Source organism: Canis aureus, chromosome 16, assembly GCF_053574225.1.
Source record: "Canis aureus isolate CA01 chromosome 16, VMU_Caureus_v.1.0, whole genome shotgun sequence".
Taxonomy (NCBI): Eukaryota; Metazoa; Chordata; class Mammalia; order Carnivora; family Canidae; genus Canis; species Canis aureus.
Window position 1 is genome coordinate 47,864,452 of NC_135626.1, and position 14,073 is coordinate 47,878,524.

A 14,073-nucleotide genomic window follows, 5' to 3' on the forward strand; every position below is an offset into this window, starting at 1 on the left:
AGGACATCTATTCACACATATTTGAACAGCTTCTTAAGAGAAAAGTAGGTTATCTGAATCATTCCTGGAAGTACTTTGTATATTTTAAGATGAGAATTTTAAAAATTGATCAGCCCAACAACTGACATTATACAACTCTGAAACATGAGGGATCTTCTCACTAAAGTCAGAAACTAGATGACAATGCCAAAAACTCTGAAAATTATTTATCACTTCTGAAAATTTCTAGCTACTGTCTTAAATAAGATAAAATTCTGGAGTGCCTGGGTGGCTCATTCGGTTAAGTGTCTGACTTGGGCTCAGGTCATGATCCTGGGGTCCTGGGATTGAGCCCTGTGTCAGCTCTCTGCTCGTGAGGAGCCCGCTTCTCCCTCTCCCTCTGTGATCTCTCTCATTCTTGCTCTCTCTCAAATAAATAAAATTCTTTTAAAAAAGGATAAAATTCTTATTGTATGATATTATTATGTCAAAACCCAAAAAGAAAAATTTTATTTATGAGAAATTTCAGGGAGGTGGTCACACACTAGATACATGTTGAGACTTATTATAAGCATTGTGAAAGTGTTATAAACAAAGAGTCAATTCACAGTAGCAAATATTCCCTCTCACCTTAAGATCCACTTCAGATAAAAAAATTCTTTTTTTGTAAGATTTTTTAATTTATTCATGGGAGACACAGAGAGAGAGAGAGGTAGACACAGGCAGAGGGAGAAGCAGGCTCCATGCAGGGAGCCCGACTTCGGACTCGATCCCAGGTCTCCAGGATCACGCCCTGGGCTGAAGGCGGCGCTAAACCACTGAGCACCCAGGCTGCCCAATATAAAAAATTATAATGTGAAAAAGGAAACCACAAAAATATAGAAGAAAACAAGATGGTCATTTTTGTAATCTTAGAGTGGGGAAAACCACTCCTGCACATTACAAATTTCAAATGTCAAGAAGGAAAGAGATTTTATGAGAAGAAAATGTATCTAGGAAGAAAGAAAATACCATAAGCAATATTGAAAAACCCGGGGATCCCTGGGTGGTGCAGCGGTTTGGCGCCTGCCTTTGGCCCAGGGCGCGATCCTGGAGACCCAGGATGGAATCCCACATCGGGCTCCCAGTGCATGGAGCCTGCTTCTCCCTCTGCCTGTGTCTCTGCCTCTCTCTCTCTCACTGTGTGACTATCATAAAAAATAATTAATTAATTAATTAAATAAAAAAATATTGAAAAACCGGTATCAAACAGGAAAAAATGTTCTGACATTAATGACAGAATTAGTAATCGTAAAATTTAAAGAGCTCTTAAGTCAGTAAGGAAAAGGTGAACATTAAAATAAGAAAAAGAATAAATAGTTAATTAGATAATGGAAATCCTATCACAATATATACATATATCAAGTCTCTACAATGTATACTTTAAATACCTTGCAGTTTTGTCAGTGATCCCTCAGTTATGATGAAATTTAAAAAAAAAAAAACTAGTACAAGAATGTGTAAGACATACAAACAAGCAGTTTTCAAGTTTAAAAATGCCAAACGCCCATAAACATAAAAAGATAGTCAACCTAAATACTAAGGAGTGAAATGAAAATACTGTTTTTTTCTAGATAAAATATCCTATATTTCTAGAGAACATTGTATCAGTGTCTATCAGAAGACTCTAAAATGTGGACATTCTGATCCATAATTTCACTTCTAGAAACTCATGTAAGAAACAGGATATATGAGCAAGGACATAATGAATGTTTATAATAACAAAAATTTGGAACCTGCCTGACATCTGCAGAGATTGGTAATCAGTGTCTCTCAACAGAAGCACTTTGGGCCCTTTAAACAGGCCAGGTATTTACACACTGTAGGAAGTATAGCATTGGGTACTAAATGCTAGTATCATTACTTTCAACCCAAAAAATGACTTAGTCCTCTCCACCTATGTTCTCAAATACTCAGGGTATTAGCACCACCCTCCGCTGGAATCACTGGATTAAATACATTTGGGCATGTCCACACAATGGACTGCCATTTTAACAAAATCATGTGTGTAGGATTGGTCCTTTTTGTTTTTACCTCTTCGGAGAAATTCTCAATGATAAATGCTTGCATGAAAAATTCATGTTGCAGAACAGTATATATAATGTGACTTATCCATTCAGTTCACTCACCAGGTATTTATTTAATATCCAGCATGTGTCATATGCTATTCTCACTCCATATTCTGCACACAGTGGAAGAAATTTAATAGTCTATACTCTGAACATATAAATAATTTGGACATATGCATTCAGTTGTCTTTCCAAGTAATTACCTTGGCCAACAAATAAATATAATATGTAAGTCAATGTGACTCCCAAAGATTACCATTTTAAAATAATTTTAGAATATATCTTATATATATTATTTTAATATATGTATTCATCTGTATAAACATAATTTATACAGAAGTGAAATCACACTGGAGAGACAACATATACTGAACGTTTTTCTGCATTCTATGCAGTCATTTAAAAAAATTTAAGATTTCATTTTATTATTTATTTGAGAGAGTGAGAGGGAAAGGGCATAGGCACAGGGAGCTGTCAAGCCGAAGGAGAAGGAAAAACAGACTCTCCTCTGAGCAGGGATCCCGATGCAGGGCTGTATCCCAGGACCCTGGAATTATGGCCCAAGCCAAAAGCAGAGGCTTACCTGACTGAGCCACCCAGGTGCCCCTAAAAATATTTCTGCTGTAAACATCTTACAGGTGGTCTTCTTGATAGTATATTATATAATCTAATAAGAAAGAAAATGTATTTATACTTTGTAAGAAAGATGATGTCCAGCACTATTTTAACTAGTAGAATTTATGGCTAAAATACTTTGCTTTGAAGAGCAATATTCAAATCTTTGTGTACTAGCATATTTTTAAAATAATTTTTGGGATGCCTGGGTGGCTCAGTGGTTGAGCTGTCTGCCTTTGGCTCACAGCGTGATCCCAGGATCTGGGATTGAGTCCCACATCAGGCTCCCCTCAAGGAGCCTGATTCTCCCTCTGCCTGTGTCTCTGCTTCTCTCTCTGTGTCTCTCATGAATAAATAAATAAAATCTTTAAAAATAAAATAATTTTTAATTATAATTTTCTTTTTAAGATATGTGATTGATCCTTTATGTTCTTGTATGATTTCTACTTATCTCTCTTCTTGGTTAAATGGGTTATTTTTTAGAGCAGTTTTACATTTACAGAAAAATTATGCAGGAAGAGTTCTTGTATACTGTTCCTCTCCCCCATCCCAACACCCCAGTCTCCTCTGTTACCATCTTGAATTAGTGTGTCAAACTCATAACCCTGAGATCGAGAGCTGCATGCTCTACCAACTGAGCCAGCCAGAACCCCCACCCTACTATATCATCTTGATTTTTCTAAAATCTGTTTCATTATGTTATAAACACATCATATTAACTAGGAAAATGACACCCAAGGTTTACTTTCTTCCCTCAGAAGAAGTTTAGACTTTCTTTTTAGAGAAGGGTTGCTGAATAGTTGTACAGCTTACTTTCTCACTTACAAGACTATCTAGATGGTAGATGGTAGACTCGTTAAACCGCTAGACCATTCAGGTTTATTAGAATTTTTGTGATGTTGACAGGATTCCTGACTGGCTCAGTTAGAGTATGCGACTCGATCTCGGGGTCAAGTTCGAGCCCCACGTTGGACATAGAGATTGCTTAAAAATTTTTTTGGTGTGTAATTTTAAAAGCTCAGTGATTGGGGATGCCTGGGTGGCTCAGCGGTTTAGTGCCTGCCTTTGGCCCAGGGCGCGATCCTGGAGTCCCGGGATCGAGTTCCACGTCGGGTTCCCGGCATGGAGCCTGCTTTTCCCTCCTCCTGTGTCTCTGCCTCTCTCTCTCTCTCTCTCTGTCTATCATAAATAAATAAATTTAAAAAAAGAATTAAAAAAAAAAAGCTCAGTGATTTATTTATACCAAGTTTGGACATGGATGCCAATGACAATGGCTTTATTTCCTCTAGGGAAATAATCATCATTTCAAAGAATAAGTTGTGGCACTAGATAACAAAGGTGTGTCTATAAAGTATTTCACATGAAGAGATGTAAGGATTTTAATTTATGTCAAAATGTATATTGATAAAATAGCTTTTCCTGCATTCTAAATTCTAGACATAACTGTCTCTCATTCAGCTTTTTTTTTTTTTTTTAAGATTTTATTTATTCATGAGAGACCCAGAGAGAGAGAGAGAAAGAGAGGCAGATACACAGCCAGAGGGAGAAGCATGCTCCATGCAGGGTGCCCAACGTGGGACTCGATCCTGGGTCACCAGGGTCACGCCCTGGGCTGAAGGCGGCGCTAAACCGCTGAGCTACCCAGACTGCCCTCATTGAGCTTTTGGCTGATCAGAACACATCTTGAGTATCATGTTCAGTTCATGTTGGGTCTCACTCTAAGGACACAGACAGAGAGCAGCCAAAAGAAAGCAGCCAGTGGGTGAGGACACTTGAAACCCCATTCTGAGCAACAACTGAAATAACCAGGACACAGCATGGGCAAGCCAAGTGAGGGCACTGTTTTCTGAAACTTGGTCATCTTTCTGTCAGATCTTCTTTGAAGATAGCTAGTGGCTTTTATTTATTATATAATCTTCACCTTATATTCCTAGTTGTTTTGATTGGGTTTAAAGTATAGTTAGGATGCTACGATTACTAACCTCCCTCACACTAGGCTGGACTGTGCAGCTGCTCAGACAAGGGTGGTAAGGTCAGAAGGAAGGTCATGTAAAGTCCTTTGGCCAAGTCATGCATTTACAGAAGTTGAATGACAGTCTTGTCTTGTCTTTAATTGACAACAGGAAGAGCTCAAGAGAGACTTGAAAATTAAGAAAGAAAAAGACATGGTGCAGGCCACAGCAGTAGCGGCTACATCGCCTGCAGCACCACCTGCGCCTCCAGCCCCTCCGCCTTCACCCCCGCCTCCGCCTCCCCCGCAGCACACAGGTCCCCTGTCCACGGCCACAGCCACAGCCACGGCCACACTGCCTGTGGCTTCCCAGAAGAGGAAGCGAGAAGAAGAAAGAGACTCAAGCTCCAAGTCCAAGAAGAAGAAAATGATCTCTACTACCTCAAAGGAAACTAAGAAGGACACAAAGCTTTACTGTATCTGTAAAACGCCTTACGATGAATCTAAGTGAGTAGATCTTTTTGGGCTCTAGTTTATTTTCTTAAATGTTTAGCTGTTAAATTTCCAGTTGTGAAGAAAATGAGTGTATTGGTAGCAATGTCAATGAAAGTAGTTGAAAGTAAGGGTAATGATGTTCCTTTGTGGTCTTGTATCTGATGTTCTTAAACTCGACCCTAGAGAAGTCAAAATTTTGTATTTTATGTGTTCATGATTCATGTTTGTTCATCATATTCTTTTCTGTCAAAAACAAGCTTTCTGTTGCTCTTTTGCTTTTTCCTCTTCTCTCTGGATTAATTCCAAATCAATCCGTAATCCTGTCTAGAGAAGGAGGTATATTATTGCTGCCCAAAGTTGAAAGCATCTTTTCTGGAATCTGTTCACAACCTTATGATTACATCAAAACTTAGAGACTGTCTGACTATGAATGGTGCACAAGGTTTCAAATTTGAGTGGTTTTGTTTTTTATTGTTTAATTTTAAGCAGTTCTGTGTTTTTTGTATTGGGATACTGAAATTTAATACTATTTTTGTCAGAGTTCCCACTTTCTTTTTGGGGACAAAAGCCAGAGTGCTCTTTTCACTCAGTCTTCAAGAATGGCACTGAAATGTGTGATAATAAAGCATGGCAGCTGGAGGCTGTTTTTGACTGTTGTGACTTGTATTTGGTGATATATACAAGATTTGAGAAACACTAATCCATTAATGCAGTTTCATTTTTTTATCATTATCATTCAACAAAGTATTAAGCTTTCATTTTGAGCATTTAAATGTAGGCCAGCTTTTTAAAGCCAAGGTTCGCTACAGTGTTTTTTGCAGTACCAAAAAGTTTGATTGTGCTAAACACGGATGATTAGAGTTAGCCATGCTTAATATCTGCCTTCACTGGATGCCTAAAAAGTTTATAAAATAAAATTGTGATCTCTTCAATGACATTTTAAGTTGCAACATTGAAGCTGCTTTGGCAGTGTTATTTAAAATTATAACCAGGTGCTCGATCAACATTCTTTGTTGCTAGATTTAGCTGTGTGTTGAATTAAACACTTCAGTTTTAGCATCTTCCCTTTTCGTTGTCTTTATTGGAAATGATAGATAATGTGCAGAGTGGGGCCCTGCTAAATGATTTTCCCCTTAGTCTAATACACATGCCTCCCTTTAAGCAAAAGAATATTTAATTTACAGAACAGAACAGAATGTGATTTACTTGCTTTACAAAAATATCTGTTTATGGACTTTAAAAACTTAGACTTAGACTTCTTTGGCTTATTTAAAATATTCAGATCACAGAAATTTATTTCACACACAATATTTTTGTCATACTTAAAGCCGCATAAAATGAGGTACACGTGAACATATGTTGCAACTTTTACTGCATTTTACTGCAACTGCCTCATTTTCCTGTGGGTATTTCATATTTTTCATGTTGTTACTGAAATTTCAGTATACCAGGTTCATTCACTCCCTGTCTAGTTAGGATGAATTAGTGTATTTTAGGAGTATTTTGTGATCTCTTGTACCAAACTAGGCTGGTTTGGGAATCTAGTGAGAATGACTACAACTTGAAATTCGAGCCCTGAGCTTATGTCCAGAACACATAGCCCGCCATCTGTTGAAGGCAACATACGGAAACACCTTGAGGGCCCAACCCCACCTGTGGCAGTGAAAAACATGCAGGAATCCAAATTCAAAAGAAAAAAATTAAAAAAAAAAAAAAAAAAAAAAAAACAAAAGAAAAAAATTAATGGGAATAGGATGAAGTATACAATCATATATTATTTCCTACATTCATATGACAGGTTAGTTTGAGGACTACTTCCATTTCTCTAGGTCAATCTACCAAGAAACACTTTGATAGAACCGTGTCAGGAAGGCCAGTCTGATCCTTTGTGATTCACACTAATTCTTGCTATGATTTTTACATGACATTCCTACATAGCTCCTGTCAGCACTTTTATATACACTCTGTTTGTCATAGAGACATCTTTCATCTGTTCTGTCATTTGGGATCTTATATTACAAAAGCCATGAGTGTTAACTAGATGTGATTACCCTCAGTAATTACTGCACTTGTACAGCCCTACCTCGCCAATTACAGTGGAATGTCTTGCTGTTTTTGCTACCAATTCTTATATCACACTCCACGCTGTGTATCCCCCATTTTGAATTGAAGCAGTTCCTTACCAATTCATTAATCTGGTCACGCTCCACATTGTCACATACATTACATTGAAAAACTGGCCCATGTCATAATCTGTTAAAATTAAATTAAATTCCCATGTTAATTTAGAAAACTTAGAAATTGAATTACTACATCTGCCTTTCTTAGATTTCTTCTTCATATCATATTTTGACCATTTATCTTCTACATCTGGCTGACCTGCATGTTCCTTGTAGTGTAACTTTTACTTGGTGTTTGCGCTTTGCTTTGTTTTCAATTTAAACTGTGAGATACATTTTCAAACCTATCTAAGAAATAGCCCTGAATTTGAAATGGCTTCTGTGGCATAGGTTTGACAGATGTAAGTCTTTGATTCTTTGGCTTTGGTTTTTGTGCCTGTTCCAGTTTTACACACATTCATTAAGAGGGAGACATTACCATCAGTGTGTTGTTTATTTTTTCAAATTTCAGTATGTTTTTAAAGATCCATATTTCACTAAACAGTGTATTTGTTGAAATTGATGTGAGTGATTTTATGTTTCCACACTTGATACAGTGTCAGATGCTGTAGTTTGCCAAGGATAGAAAGGTTGGATGCAGGATGTTTAGCTGACTCGTTGCAGAAAGTTATCCTGTAAGAAAGCGAATCAGGACAGGGAAGACAGATTTAAGTATCATGCAGCTCAAAATGACAATTACATTGTCATTTTCATTGTGAATACTTTTAGGTTCTATATTGGCTGTGATCTTTGTACTAACTGGTATCATGGAGAATGTGTTGGCATCACAGAAAAGGAGGCTAAGAAAATGGATGTGTACATCTGTAATGATTGTAAACGGGCACAAGAGGGCAGCAGTGAGGAATTGTACTGTATCTGCAGAACACCTTATGATGAGTCACAGTGAGTTCTGATAAGAGCATCATATTTAATAATTTAGGAAGCCAAATTGCTCTGACTGGTTATTTATTTTAAAATAAAAAGCAAGATATTTTTCTGCATATATTATACACTTACATTCCAAATTCCTTTCCAATTTTTTTTCTCTTTTTTCCCTCTTTACCTCCCCTTCAAAATTTATGTTGCTTCATAGTGAATGTTTGAGATGCATTGGGAAAAAAAATATGGTTTAATGGTAGACTTGATTCTTCAATATGTAACATAGAAATTAATGAGATTAAAATAGCCTGACTTGTTTGGACTTTATCAGTGTTTGAAATGGTGCTTTATTGTAGGTTAGGGGAAAAAATCACTAATTCAGTATAAGTTCTGAGACTCTGTTATTAGCTTGTAGGATTTTGAACACCTGGTTGGGTGGCCAATACGAGCTTCCCATTTGATACAGTACTAGTTGAAAGATTTTTGGCTTTATTTCGTTTTGAGCTCTAAAGACAATTAAATATTTTGCATTTTTCTTCAGATTAGTTCTCCAATATTCCACAGTGTTCTTAATAAACTTTTAATGCTTGTTCTTAACATCAGAAACACTAAATTAACACATTTGAATGTCAATCTGCAAAAGTATTAAAACGATTGTAATACTAAACTATTTTATACCCAGAGTTAGAATCTTTTCAGGTGCATGTTTTATCACTTTTTAAAGTAAATTATAAGCAATGTGATCCCATCTGTTTTGAACTCACATTTCCATTTCGGATCTTGCAGATTTTATATTGGCTGTGATCGGTGTCAGAATTGGTACCATGGGCGCTGCGTTGGCATCTTGCAAAGTGAGGCAGAGCTCATTGACGAGTATGTCTGTCCACAGTGCCAGTCAACAGAGGATGCCATGACAGTGCTCACACCGCTAACGGAGAAAGACTATGAGGGTTTAAAAAGGGTGCTTCGTTCTTTACAGGTGAGAAAACTCTCTGTGTGTCGTGTTTGAAGAGGAAGTCAAGCAGCGTGACTTTGGATTCATTTCTAGGGTTTGAACCTTCCAGTCTCAGAGTCTGTGATTATTTCCTGACTCCCGACGAGGCTAGTGAAGTCTCGAGACTCTTGTCCTTCACATGACAATATTATGAGGTTAACCGTATTCACACAGGAGCTCACTTGTTCCTAAGCTAACACTTGTATTTAAAATTACTCACTTTTTAAACCTAGATTTAATTTTTAAAGAAAAGTTTACCTCACCACTATAAATTGAACAGTTTGATTAAACTTTAGTGAGGGGAAGCCCAGCTGGCTCAGTAAGAAGAGCAGGCAACTCCTGATCTTGGAATTGAGTCCGAACCTGCATTGGGTGTAGAGATTACTTAAAAATAAAATCTTGAAGAGAAAAAAAAAATTTTTTTTGAACAGCGGTCTCCATATGTGGGTCAAGTTACTTAATTGCATGTCTCTGCCACCTCATTATCATTAGTCAGTAGTGGTAACCATTCCACACTTTGAACTTATTCCACTCCACTTTTATAGGTAGCAGGTTGTCATGTTAGGGATAAGAATACAGATTTCGGACTTCTAAGTAATGCTTCACTGCCCCAGCGGAGGTCCTCAGACCACTCTTTGAGAATCATTAATGCAAAGTATGCTCACCTGAGATGATTTATGTCTAGAGCAAAACTCCTCTAAGTATAAAATAATTTCATCTCTCAGGTTTAAAACTGACTTCTGGAGTTAAGGGTTGATTGATACAATAACTCAGTTGGGAAACATAAATGAAATTTGTATTTCTACCTGACAATAATGTTGTTTTCTGCCCCCATTATAGGCCCATAAGATGGCCTGGCCTTTCCTTGAACCAGTGGATCCTAATGATGCACCAGATTATTACGGTGTTATTAAGGAACCTATGGGTAGGTACTTGAGTTGAGTATGGAGTATCTTTAGATCTCAACAGATATTTGCCATCCATGAGACTGATCTGTTGTAAGGATGTGTTGAGCGAGGCTGGTGGAAGAATAAATTAGTGTGGTAACTTGTAGGATAAATTGAGAGTGTGTATTAACATTTAACTCTGCATTCCCTTGGTGCACTGGGATCAAGTCCTGTGTCAGGTTCTCTGCTCAGCAGGGAGTCTGCTTCTTCCTCTCACTCTGTGTTCTCCCTCTCTCTCAAATAAATAAAAATCTTAAAAAAAAAAAAAAAAGTATTTCAAAAGCTAAGCATTTTTTAAATGAGAAAGATTTTTTTTTAAGATTTTTATTTGTTTATTCATGGGAGACACACACAGAGAGGCAGAGACATAGGTAGAGGGAGAAGCAGGCTCCCTGTGGGGAGCCCGGTGTAGGATTCGATCCCAGGACCCCAAAATCACAACCTGAGCCAAAGGCAGATGCTCAACCACTGAGCCACCCAGGTGCTCCTAAATGAAGAGGATTTTACAGTGTATTTAGAAGTTGCTAAGAGAGCTACCTGAAAAATTCTCATCACAAGGAAAAAATTTTTTTACTATATATGGTTGGTGATAGATGTTAATTAAACTTGTTGGGTAATCACTTTGCAGTATATATGAATGTCAAATAATTATGTGGTACACCTAAAACTGATACAATGTTGTATGTCAGTTATATCTCAGTGTTTTTTTTTTTAAGATTTCTTTTTATTTATTTATGATAGACATAGAGAGAGAGGCAGAGACACAGGCAGAGGGGAGAAGCAGGCTCCATGCCAGGAGCCGGACGCGGGACTCTATCCCGGGACTCCAGGATCGCACCCTGGGCCAAAGGCAGGCACGAAACCACTGAGCCACCCAGGGATCCCCAATATCTCAGTTTTTAAAAATGAGAATGGTTTGTTTGATGGCAACTTCAAAGAGGGGGGAAAAACATGAAGGGGAGATAAGTGAGGGCTACTTAAAGCTATCTGAAAAATAACCAAGTAGCCATTACCTCTGTTCTGATGTTGAAAGTAGAAGCTAATCCTCCTACATATTTTAGATTGGTATAATTATTTTGAGACACTATGTGGGGATATTTATTTAAATAGATAATTCTACTTCTAAACATAATGGAATTGTAGAAAATCTAGGAAATAAAAGAAATCCCATTTTGGTGTGCAGTGTGTATGTGTGTGTGTGTGTGTCTGTCTGTCTGTGTTAAAATTGAGATCATATGATAATCTGTTTGAGGGGTGCCTGGCTGGGTCAGTCAGGGGAGCATGTGACTCTTGATCTTGGGGTTGGGAGTTCAAGCCCCATGTTGGGTATAGAAACTACCAAAATAAGTAAATTTAAAAATATTTTTATATAATCATCTGTTTGACAAACATGTTCCTGTGTCATTAACCTTCAATAACATGACTTTAAGGGCTTTTTATAGTCTGTGAATTGAATATACCTTACTTATTTAACCGAAATTCTTTCTGGTCTTTTTCTTTTCTTCTTTTTTTTATACCACCAAGGTAAACATCCTCTTATGTAGTCGGTATGTACAGGAAGATAATACAGATTTCCAAGACATACTGTTGAAAGAAGAATCAAAGTTACAGAAAAATACCTAGGTTTCAAACAGCAAACAGTTCTGTATTTTCTTAGTATATGTACTGCTGAAGCAAGCACACAGTTCTGTATTTTCTAAGGGAACATAAATATATTTAGAAATGCATAAAAGAGTTCTACAAAGATACAGACTAAATTGAAAATAGTAGTTTCTCTTCAGGGAATGAAGGAGCCAACAAGATGAGCAGCTTTATAAATTTTCTTAAGCAGAAATGGGGTTATGAATAAACCATGTTTTATAGTATACTTTATAAACCTGTCAGTACCTTTTTCATACCATGTGAAAATACATGGTATAGAGCTACATCATTGTAAGCATATGCCATTAAGATAATCACCCCAATTAATGGGTTTTTCACTGTGGAGTTTTTGCTGCTATAAGCAACACTTCTGTGAACATCTTTGTTTATGAATCTGCCTGCACTTGTTTGTTTTCTGAGGAGAAATTCCTAGAATTAGAATTTCTGGGTCAGGGATCCTTGGATGGCTCAGCGGTTTAGCACCTGCCTTTGGCCCAGGGCATGATCCTGGAGACCCAGGATCGAGTCCCATGTCGGGCTCCCTGCATGGAGCCTGCTTCTCCCTCTGCCTGTCTCTCTCTCTCTCTCTCTTTTTCATAAATAAATAAATAAAATCTTTAAAAAAAAAAAAATTTCTGGGTCAAAGGATATATATATATACTTTTTAGCCTTTTGGGTTTTTTTTTTTTCTTTTTAGCCTTTTGATAAATATTTCCAAATTGCACTTCTGCACATTGAACCAGTTTCCAATAATAGTGTATATATATGTATCCTTCCCTCTCTACTCTTGAAAACACTGTTATCATACTTTCTATTTCAAAATATTATGGTGTACAGATTTTACAGAGGTGTAGAGTGTGAGTATAAAATGTACTACCACTCATACTCTGTCTTAGAGGTAATCACTGAAAATAGGCTGATGTGTTATTTTTAATTTTTGCTAATTTGTATGAAGAAAGTGGTTCTTTGGCTTTGCATGACTTCAGTAACTAGTGATATATGCTTATTGTTTGAATTTTATGTGAGTTTCCTATTTATGTATTTTACCCATTTTTCTCTTGTGATATTCATATTGTTGTCAGTGTTCCTTAAGGTCTCTTTATATACCAAGTACCTGGGTGACTCAGTGGGTTGGACATCTGACTCTATTTCAGCTCAGGTCTTAATCTCAGGGTCATAAATTTAGGCCTTGAATTGGGCTCCACACTGGGCATGGAGCCTACTTAAAAATAAAACAAAGTTTTATACTGATTTGGGGGGGGGGCATATGATTTTTTGTTTTTAATTTTAGAGAGGGAGAAAGAGTGTGCAAGCAGGGGGATGAGCAGAGGGAAAGGGACAAGCAGACTCTGCTGAGTGCAGAGCCTAATGCAGGGTTCAATTCCACAACCCTGAAATCATGACCTGAGCTGAAATCGAGAGTCAGACACAACCTACTGAACCATCCAGGCTCCCTGGCATAAGATCTTTTTAAATGTTTTTGGATTTAAATCTGTTCATCATTATGAATTCTGCTTGTGGAATCATATTTCAGTCCTTTGTCCTTCCCCAGATTTATAAATATTCACTTATACGTTCTCCTAGGGGTTTAAAGAAAATTGTTTATTTGAAAAAGAAAGAGAACAAGTACACAAGCAGGAGATACAGGGAGAGGGAGAGGGCATCTCAAGCAGACTCCACCCTGAGTGCTGAGCCTGATGTGGGGCTCTGCCCTGCAATCCTGAGATCACAACTGTGCCATTCAGGTGCCTCCCTAGTACTTTCTTTCTAAGGGATATCTAATTAAGTTGGAATCACAAAATATGGGATCCCTGGGTAGCTCAGCGGTTTAGTGCCTACCCGCTGCCCAGGGCGTGATCCTGGAGTCCCGGGACCGAGTCCCACGTCAGGCTCCCTGCGTGGAGCTTGCTTCTCCCTCTGCCTGCGTCTCTGCCTCTCTCTCTCTCTCTCTCTCTCTCTCTCTCTCTCTCTCACTGTGCCTCTCATGAGTAAATAAAATCTTTAAAAAAAAAAAAAAAGGAATCACAAAATGTTCGTGTACATTATTAAAATTATCTAGGCAGTAAGTACCCAGAACTTAAGTGCAAAAACGATGTGCTGTGTTAAGTGTTTACTCTTTCCTGTATAGCTCACTGGACCTACTACACACAGCAGATGTGCCCAAGTCTTGCTTGAAGTTTCATCAAGCATGTTGGCTAAAGTTTTTCCCGTTATTTACATAAACTGGAACCATCAAAAATGCATGTGTACTTGTGTCAAGATATATATAACATGGGTGCCTGGGTGGCTCAGTTGGTTTATCATC

At 37.6% G+C, this 14,073-nt stretch overlaps 1 protein-coding gene across 14 annotated transcripts in view; it reads left to right on the forward strand.

The window, feature by feature from the left end:
* Positions 1–14,073, forward strand: part of BPTF (bromodomain PHD finger transcription factor) — a 152,867-nt gene that overhangs the window by 129,495 nt on the left and 9,299 nt on the right. For 10 of the 14 annotated variants that reach the window (XM_077853740.1, XM_077853739.1, XM_077853749.1 and 7 more), the window contains 4 exons: positions 4,826–5,160; positions 8,037–8,210; positions 8,973–9,165; positions 10,021–10,105. In XM_077853740.1, the coding sequence (XP_077709866.1) occupies positions 4,826–5,160; positions 8,037–8,210; positions 8,973–9,165; positions 10,021–10,105 (787 nt within the window). The remainder of the gene's footprint in view (positions 1–4,825; positions 5,161–8,036; positions 8,211–8,972; positions 9,166–10,020; positions 10,106–14,073) is intronic. The other 4 variants (XM_077853743.1, XM_077853748.1, XM_077853752.1 and 1 more) reach the window with 1 other exon arrangement.